General features: G+C 37.0%; 1 protein-coding gene across 1 annotated transcript; it reads left to right on the top strand.

Moving 5' to 3' along the window:
- Positions 1–434: 434 nt before the first annotated feature.
- LOC131635537 (scarecrow-like protein 14) lies at positions 435–7,360 on the top strand. The gene is made up of 2 exons (XM_058906163.1): positions 435–2,821; positions 2,935–7,360. Exon 1 carries the CDS (start codon positions 560–562, stop codon positions 2,765–2,767), a length of 2,208 nt encoding a protein of 735 aa, XP_058762146.1. The 5' UTR covers positions 435–559; the 3' UTR covers positions 2,768–2,821; positions 2,935–7,360.
- The last annotated feature ends 2,916 nt before the right edge of the window (positions 7,361–10,276 follow it).

Raw genomic sequence — 10,276 nt, 5'->3', positions numbered from 1 at the left:
GGACTTAAATATGAATGAAAAACTTTAAAAAGAAAATTAGTTTAAATAAAATATTTTAAAATACTAAACATAAAAATTAATATATTTAGGTGACCAAAATTTATTTAACCATTTTGAATATAAAATTAAAAAAATTAGTTATTGTATTAAACTTTTTAACAAAAGTTATTCTTTTACAAGTTGGTCAATCACGAGAAAGATTTAATTAATGAGGAATATATTAACAATATCTTCAAATTGAATTCGAGTTTATGGTCAAAATTGGCTGAAGAAATATATATTTAATAATAGTTATTCTAGAAAAGGTGAGTCTATTTCTTTCTAGTTTAAAATAAATTTAAAAAATTAAGCACAAGTAGTTCTCAAATCTCAAATCAATGTCGGATTAAGGCATTAGTGACTCATGAGCTGATTCTGACATTCTGTCCACATATTTTCACGAATATTCCAACATTAAAAATTTTTATTGTCACAGTAACATCCTACGACTTTTATTTTTGTTTTTCCCATACATATGATTATGTTTTCCTCTCCCTGAAACACACCAACCAACCAAGCCATGGATCCAAACTTCGAAACCACCTTCAAATTCGATGACAATGGTAACTTACTCTCTCTCGATGATTTCACCACCACTGATTCTTATTTCTATCTACCTCATCTTCCTCCACCCGAGTTTGCTCCGAGTTGTTCTAACTCGGAGCCACTCGTTTCACCTACCACTGATCCTTCCGTTGAAGACACTGATTTTTCAGAAACAGTGAAATACATAAGCCAGATTCTCATGGAAGAGGATTTTCAACAAAAACCTTGCATGTGTTATGACCCTCTTAGTCTCCAACATACTGAGAAAATTTTCTTTGATGCTTTGGAATCAAAACTGCCTCTGCCTCTGCCTCTTTCACCTAATCAACACCCTCTTGATTCTGGTAACAGTTCTGGTTCTAATGAGTTGAAGCCTCTTTCTAGTCCTGATACACCGGTTTCAGGTGATTCTGGTTTTAATTCAGTTTCTTATGTGAAGTCTCAATTTATTGGTTTGAATAGTAGTAGTAATAATAACAGTAATAATATAAGTGATGGTGTTTTGGATTTGGATTCTTCTGAGACTAAGCTTTTGGCTCAGAATATTTTTAGTGATGCTGATTCTATGTTGCAGTTTAGAAAAGGGTTGGAGGAAGCTAGTAAGTTTCTTCCTCAAAAGCCTCAGCTTTTTACTGGTTTTGAGAGTGGTAAGACTAGTTTAGTGTCTCAAGAGGCTAAGGGGGGAGTGGGAGGTATAAAGATGGAGGATAGTGTTAGGGAGAATTCAAATTTGAATTCGAATTCGAATTCGAATCTGAGTTATTCGGTTTTGAGTAATTCGAGTTCGTATGGTTTATTGAAGAGTAGGAAGAATCACGAGCGTCAAGGTAGTGAAGATGAAGAAGGGAGAAGTAACAAACAATCAGCGGTTCGCGTTGAGGAAACTGAAATATCTGAGATGTTTGATAGGGTTTTGCTTAGTGTTGAAAATGTGCCGCTGTGTGCTGAACAAAAGGATGGATCGGTGATGGAGAGTAGCGCAGAGGTTCGTGAGCTTGATGGAGGGAAGGCGCGTTCGAAGAAACAAGGGAGGAAAAAGGAAGCTGTGGATTTGAGGACTCTTTTGGTTCTTTGTGCACAAGCTGTGTCTGGTAATGATAACCGGACTGCTAATGAATTGTTTAAGCAGATTCGGCAGCATTCTTCTCCTTCGGGTGATGCTTGTCAGAGGTTGGCTCATTACTTTGCGAATGCGATTGAAGCACGCATGGTTGGTGCCGGTACTGGTACAAAGATATTATATATGAGCCAGAAGATGATTAATGCTGCTGATTACTTGAAAGCATACCAAGTTTTTATATCTGTTTGCCCTTATAAAAAATTTGCGCATTTCTTTGCAAATAAAATGATACTGAAAACTGCTGAAAAGGCGGAAACACTTCACATTATTGATTTCGGTATCTTATATGGTTTCCAATGGCCAATTCTCATCAAGTTTCTGTCAGAAAGAGATGGTGGACCTCCCAAGCTTCGTATCACCGGAATAGAGTATCCTCAAGCTGGCTTTCGACCGGCTGAGAGAATCGAGGAAACTGGACGGCGTTTAGCTAACTATTGTCAGCGTTTCAATGTTTCCTTTGAATACAAGGCCGTACCATCGCGAAACTGGGAAACCATTCAAGTCCAAGACCTTAATATTAAGAGCGATGAGGTAGTTGCTGTGAATTGTCTGGTAAGGTTTAAGAATTTACATGATGAGACAATTGAAGTGAGCAGTCCTAAAGACGCGGTTCTGAAGTTAATCAGGAAGATAAACCCGAGTATATTTGTTCAATCTATAGTAAATGGATCATACAATGCCCCTTTCTTTGCCACACGCTTCAAGGAGTCACTTTTCCATTATTCTGCAATGTATGATATGTTTGACACTCTCATACCCCGTAAAAACGAATGGAGGCTGACGATCGAGAAAGAGCTTTTGGGTCGGGAGATTATGAATGTTGTAGCATGTGAAGGTTTTGAGAGGGTTGAGAGGCCCGAGTCATACAAACAGTGGCAGGTGAGGAATCTACGGGCCGGTTTTAGGCAGCTCCCACTTGATAAGGAGATAATGGTCAAATTTAGAGGTAAGCTAAGAGAATGGTACCACAAAGATTTTGTCTTTGATGAAGATAACAACTGGATGCTTCAAGGTTGGAAAGGCCGCATTTTATATGCTTCGACTTGTTGGGTGCCTGCATAATGATATGATACCGAACTCTTAGAAACTTGTTTGAGAACTCATATTGGTTTGAAGGTATGATTTTAAGACTTCTGATCTTTTCATTTCATAATTTGTTCCTTTTCCTTGTATTGTTTCGAGCAACATGTCACATCGAAAAGCTTATCGTATTATTTCGATGGTTTCAGGTTCAGATATGCGCTATGCCTTATTTGCTTCACCTTCAGGTGTGTGATGGATATTTTTCCAAGATTTGCGCCAACTCTGTATAATTACGCTAGAAGTTCTTTCCAGGTTTGCACCGAATTTCGCGCTTACAGAGAGAGCCTGACAGATTAGTAGTAGTATCTGTTTAAACTGTTAGCAATTTAGCATACCTTCCCAAATATTAGCAATTAAAATTTTTTTAATTGTTTTTTCCGGTCTGTGACCAACATCTGTATAAACAAGTTGGCGAAAAGGTTTTGTAGGATATTTTCGATGAAATAAACAACCTTTTAAGTTGACAAGTTTATTAAGTTTGAAATAGACGATTATTTATCAGTTAGTTTCACGATGACGATTCTTGTTACTTGGATACTGATTCTGACATATGAGCTTAATTCAGTTCCCACTTCATTGGATTATGTACTTTGCTGGAATGCTGTTTGGTTGACAAATGGATATTTTTCAATTAAAAGATACATTCCAGTAGGATTTGGCATTGACTTCTCAACAGAAAATTTCAATTTTAATCAGCTGTGTATGATTTTTTTTCTTATTTAAGTACTACTGCTTCGAAAGTGTTGAAGTACTATATGACTTTGGTCTGGACCATGAAACTTAGCTCAGGGATATGGTCTATGACTTTGGTTGGATCAGAAAGTCTTTTTTCTCTCTCCTTTGGTCTAGATTTCTTGCTTACTCTTTATTGTGCTGTGTTCATATTATGAAATCTGCAATTCTGAGTTTTGCCACCAAGTCCTCTCTCTTTTTCACAACACACTTGCAGTAGCATTCTTTCATTGTCTCTGCGTGTATAGAGTGTAGACATGATAACAAGCTACATATGTTGTGTTTGGATCTGTGATGAAAAAAAAAGATTTTGAATGAATTGCTTCTGTAAATTAATTATAGCTAAAAGTGTGATGAAGATAAAGGAATTTATGTTTGGATAAAATTATGGATTTTTACCAACAATTTTGAAATATGCAGTATTGATGTATGTATTTATTATAAGAGAAGGAAATATTGAAGAAGTTGTTTTATTTTATCAAGTGATATTTGCTTCTTATATAGAGTGAATGTGATGGTTTTAGAGATTTTCTAAAACCTCTCTATAAGACCACTAACATGATATGCGAGTTTATTTGAATAGACAATAAATAATAAAGATAAATAAGATTAATTTAATTTTCTAACACGCCCCGTAAGTCGGATGACTGTCGAGAAAGTCTGAGCTTGTTGATGATGAACTTAAATTGTAGACGGAGGAGAGGTTTCGTCAGAACATCGGCGAGCTGGTCACCAGTGGAGACACGAGTTACTCGGAAAACACCGTGTTGCACATTCTCCTGAACAAAGTGATTGGCGATGACAACGTGTTTCATTCTGGAGTGGAATACATGATTGGATGAGAGAAAGATGGCGCCCGTATTACAACAATATATGGCAGGTTGGCGGATTCGATGGTGGAGCTCTTTGAGGATAGACAGGAGCCAGATAACTTCGGATGTGGTGTCTGCGAGGGCTCGATACTTGGCTTCAATGTAGGAACGAGCCACAACACTCTGCTTTTTGGAACCCTAAAAGATAGGGGTGGAACCGAGATAAATGATGAACACGGTTGTGAAGATGTAATTGTCCCTGTCCCCAGCCAAGTCATAATCAAAATAGGTATTTAATGTTGTGGATAAAAAAACGACTATGCCCTTGTCGATAGTTCCGACGAGGTAATAAAGCATGCATTTGAGAGCAACCCAGTGAGGTAAGGTGGGATGTTTCATAAATTGGGACAATCTATTGACTGCATATGCAACATTGGGACGGGTTAAGCTAAGGTATTGCAAGATGCTGACGATACATCGATAATCAGTGGGTAAGGGAAGTGGTCCACCTTTTGTCTTAAGGGGAGTTAATGCAGAGAATGGAGTTTTGACTGGTTTAGCATCCTTAATGCAAGCTTTGATGAGTACGTCACTGGCATATTTTCGTAAAGACAAAAATAGGCCGCCAGAATAATGTGGGATGACTTCAACATCCAACAAATATGACAGCGTGCCTTGAGCGATGAACAAGGCGTTCAACAAGTTGGGTGACGACTGTGTTGGTGTTCCGATGACGTTAATGTCATCCACATATATCAATAAGGCAAGAAAGATTGACTCACTGGAATGGATGAAAAGTGACGCATCTGCGGCAGAGGTGACAAAACCAATTTGGAGTAGAAAGAAGCGAAGTTTAGTGTACCACGCTCTTGGTGCCTGTCCAAGACCATGTAGGGACTTGTTGATCCAACAAACGTTGTTGTAATGAGATGGATATGTGAAGTCTGGCAGTTGGCATACGTACACCTCCTTAGAAAGCGAACCTTGCAAGAACGCATTGTTGATGTCGAGTTAATGCAAGCGCCAACCCTTGGAGAAACCCAATGTGATGATGGTTGTGACGGTAACCGGTTTGACCACGAGGCTGAATGTCTCATGGAAATCCCATATGGGCTGTTGATGGAAGCCCTTTGTGATGAGCCTTTCCTTTAGACGATCAATTGAACCATCTGGAAGATTTTTGGTTCGAAATAACCATTTGCTACCAACCAAGCTTTGTGTGGGGTCAAGTGGAACTAGAGTCCATGTATTGTTGGTGCATAGGACATCGTATTCCTTTTGCATTGCTTCCCGCCATACTCGCTTTGGATGAGGAGTGGCAGAGAGGTTCATCTTATGGAGGGGTTTTACTTGCTTTGGGATTGAGTGACAATACCACGATCTAGGATGATTTGAGTTGGTGGCGGTGTTAATTGTGGTTCGGAGAATGATGACAAAGAGGTAGAGGAAGTGAAAGCTAAGGGACTGGAAATAAAGGATGGTAGAGATATGGGTCGACTTATTTAAGAGAGAGTTGTTGAGTTTGTTGGACTTGGAGAATTAGGTTGGTTGTTAGTGGAGTTTAGTAAGCCCGAAGTTGGGGTAGGTGGATAACTAGGATATGATGAGGCCGATAAGGATGGAGACAGAGGTGGCCTCAGATGTGGGTAGGATGGATAGTGATATGGTGGTCCAATTTATATGGTGGTCCGAATTTTGTATGGTTTTGGGTTGTTGCCGAAACAGGAATTATGTTTCAACAAATTTGATGTGCCTTGAGGTGTAGACTCATCGGATTTTCGGGTTCATGCAATAGTAGGCATGTTGAGTGGTGGGGTAACCTACAAAAACACAAACAACAAATTTAGATTCCAATTTATGAGCTGTATATGGTTTTAATCATGGAAAACACAAACAACCAAAACTTTTTAACTTAACATAATCTTCATTTTGTTTAAAAATAATAGAAAAAGGTGATTGATTTTGTAGGGTTGGGGTGAGAAGTTGATTGATAAGATATACCGCAGTGAGAAAGGTGTGAGTCTAAAACTCGAGTGACATACCAGAGTGTGTTAGTAGAGCAAGACTAGTTTCGACTATGTGACGGTGTTAATGTTTGGATATACCGTTGTGTTTGGGAGTATGTGGTGGTGAAGTAAAGTGACTTATTCTATTTTGAAGTAGGACATTTTATAGAGCAATAAGCTCGCCACCATTATCAGAATAGAAGATTTTGATTTTTGTTTTGAAGTAATTTTCAACAAGTGACAAAAATTTTATGAATGTGTTTTGGACATCAAATTTGCATTTAAGGGGATAAATCCAAGAATATCGTGTAAAGTGATCAACAAAAACTACATAATGTTTTAATCCATCATACAAAAATATTGGAGAGGTTCATACATCCGAGAAAATAAATTCAAAAAAATAATTTGAACAAAGACTAGAATTGTGAAATGGGAGCTTATGGCTCTTATTTAATTGACAAGAGGTGCAATCAGATTGCTCAATAGTGGGGGAGCTAATCCGAAGTTGTTGTTGAATTATTTTGAATGTAGCAGCAGATAGATGACCTAAGGTGCAATGCCATATTAGGCTGAAGTTGCAGGACAAAGACAGAACTATAGAGGAGGAGGTGAGCCACACGTATAAGTCGTGTCTATAAGGTCCATTAAGAAGAATCATGCCTCTTTTAAGACACTTAACATGAAAAGAATAAGGTAAGAAAATAATAGCACAATTCTTTTGATTTGAAAGTTGAGAAACAAAAATTATGTTTTAGTCATTTGTGGAACACAAAGAGTATCTGGTAAATTAAACATAGATGCATAACTGCTAAGCGAAAGAGTTCCAGAGTTAGTGATTCGCAAACCTTCACCACTTCCCATGAATAGTTTGTCCCAACTGTTGTAGCGATAGTGGAGGGAGAGTCGGTCGATGTCATTGACAACGTGGCGTGTTGTACCGCTGTCAACTATCTAGTTTTGAGAGGTGGAGGCAGTGTGAGCTTGAGAAGGGGATTAAGGTGCAATATTTTTGGGCATTGTTGGAGGACGAGCGGGTGGATGTTGTTGGTAGAAGAGAGAACGGTAGGTAACAACGTGACCCATTTCATGACACCATTGAAATTTACTGAGAAAGGGTCAGGCGTTTTGCGGGGGGTGGTGGGAAGAGGACAGAAGTGATTGGAAGGTAAGCAGTTGGATGGATGATGGTGGCATTGTCGACTGTTTTCAGGATGGAACTACGTGTTTAGGGTTGTTATCGATGCGCCCAAGTTGGTTGCTGCAGAGCTGAGTTCCAGTTCACTGACAATGAGCTTCTCGTGAAGCTCGTCAATATTGATGGTGGTATCTCGGGCCTTGATCGCCTCAACAATGGACTGATAATTTCTATCGAGACCTTGGAGGACAAAGGATACAAGGTCGTCCCGTCAATTGTTTTTCCGAGCGAAGCGAGGAGGTCCGTAGTCAAAATGTGATCGATTAAATGTATTCAGTGATCGACTTAAAGCCTTTTGTTGAGGAGCGCATATTAATTTTGAGTTAATTAAGGTGGCACTTCAATTGGTTGGCATAGGTGTGAGCGATAAGATCACATGCTTCTTTAGAGGTGGTGGCTTAAGTGACCAACAGAGCCACGCAAGTGTTGAGGGTGTCAACCAGAGCGCCGTAAAGGAGTTTATCCTGACGTATCACGAAAGTGAACGACGTGTTGGGGGTGGTGATGTTGTTGGCGATGAGAGTTATAGAAACTATAAAATATATGGTAGAAATCTAAGCTTTTTCAAAAGCCCCAAAAAATGATATTGTCAGAATTAGGGGTGGCAAAACGGGCCGTGACCTGCCGGCCCGGCCCGCACACCTGCCAAAAAATGGCGGGTTGGGTTGGAATTTTATGCCCGCCGCTCGCCAAAGTCCGCCCGCCAAAATTCGCCGCCTGCCATACCCGCCCCACCAAAGCCCTCCCCTCCTCCAAAACTCAATTTTTTTAGTTAATTTTAGTAATTGCAATTCTTGATGGTTTATTTTATACATTTTTATTTTTAAATATATGTAATTTTTTTTTAAGTAAATTTGTTAAAAAGTTGCTTTTATAAAAAATTATTTTAAAAAATAAGTGAAAAGTCTAATTAAAAGGTAAAAAAAGCCTATTAATCTATTAAAAAAAATATAAATTAAAATAGGTGAGTAAGCCCGTAACCCGCCATCTTGGCGTAGCGGGTATGACTTTTATGCCCATTTTACTTGGCGGGCATGCCCTCTCCGCTCGATTTTTGGCGGGCATAAGGCGGGGCGGGCAGTGGACGGGGCGGGCGGCCCGTTTTGCCACCCCTAATCAGAATAGTAAAAATTGTGTTTTTTTAAACTATTAAGATATTATGATCAAATTATCGGATACGTGAAAATGTAAGATATAAAGAAGGGGTGTAAAAGAAAATTCTATGAAATTTGTATATGATTCGTACTAGAATATTATTTTCCTCAAGTGCGTTAGTCTTTTTTTACTTTTTGTTAAGAAAAATTAAGATTTTGGTAAAATTAGCAGTTAGGTGATAAGCTAATTTATAGCTCATGTCTGATAGGTTATAGCTGATGACTGATGACTGATAAATTAGTTAAAGTGTGATAAAATTAACGGTGTAACTAACTAATAAATGTAAATGACATAAAAAAACATTTATTAATTAATAATTAAACACACATTTAAAATAATTAAAATTTATAAAGATATTTATGAAAGAAAAAATAATAAACTATATGCTATAAGCTAAAACGCTATTTAAAATAACATCTAAAAAATAAACTATAAACCTGTGATAAAAATACTGTTACCAATCAGATCATTTATCATACGAGCTTATAAATAATAAATTATAAACTCAAAATATGACTGGCCAAAATAAAACAAAATTTCTAATAATTGACTAGTAGTATTTTTATCAAATTGAAAGAATTAATTATATAATCTATAATTTTAAAGATTGAAATGATCAGTGACCCTACAATGTTCATTCCCTAATTAGGGGAATTGTTGTCTAGTGACAAGAAAAAAGTTGTTTCATGAATTATCTCATTTTTAATCTTCATCCATTATTTCCACTTAGCTATCCACACCAATTCTAAATCATATTTATCTGTTTTAACTTCAAGATTGTTTTTTTACACTAACTTTCACATCATACACAACTAGGATATGCTTTAATAAAATATTTTTTGATTAAATTATATTATTTTAAAAAAATTACCAATAAAATATATCATCTCCCCATGTTATATGTCACTCACTTTGTTTCAAAGAAGTTTTATTTTTAATAATTAAATCCCTTTTTTTTATAAGGAAATAATTTTCATTGAATATTCTGTTGATTCTATTCTACCAAAATAAAGGTCCATCCCCCATACTTACATAGTATTTTATATTTTCCGTAATGCGTAATTATTAAATAATATAGATATGATTTGTCTTCTTATGCTTGAGGTGGATTGGCTCTCCATTCTTTATTAAAATTTTAATATTGCTTTTCTCCTTCACTCCACTTGAATATCTTGTGGTCAAGAAGAGTGGGAAACATGTTGCTTTCCTCCACTGTAGTGAAAAAAACAAACATTGGTAATGATGGGTGGTTGGTTTAATATAATTTTGATATTATTAAAGTTGGCACACTTAAGTTAGTTGCGATCCCTACCCATATTCAAGGGCACTCTATGTTTGCTTCCACTCAAAAGAGGGCACTCCATGTCCAATTGTATGTTGGTTGTTAAGGGTAAACGAAAGTGGCAGATGTAGAACCTTATTCTAGGAAGGGTCGACTCAAATTTAAGACAAGTGAGATTAGTGTTTTATGTCTCATATTTTTAAATTAAAAATTAGATTAGTGTTTTATGTCTCATATTTTTTAAATTAAAAATTAAGTTTCAAATATTTAAAACTAACTCTCAATTTTTTTAAGTTAGTTTAATTT

This window comes from Vicia villosa, unplaced genomic scaffold, assembly GCF_029867415.1.
Source record: "Vicia villosa cultivar HV-30 ecotype Madison, WI unplaced genomic scaffold, Vvil1.0 ctg.001503F_1_1, whole genome shotgun sequence".
Lineage (NCBI taxonomy): Eukaryota > Viridiplantae > Streptophyta > Magnoliopsida > Fabales > Fabaceae > Vicia > Vicia villosa.
The sequence above is the reverse complement of the archived record's forward strand: the minus strand, read 5'-3'. Positions and strand labels throughout refer to the sequence as shown.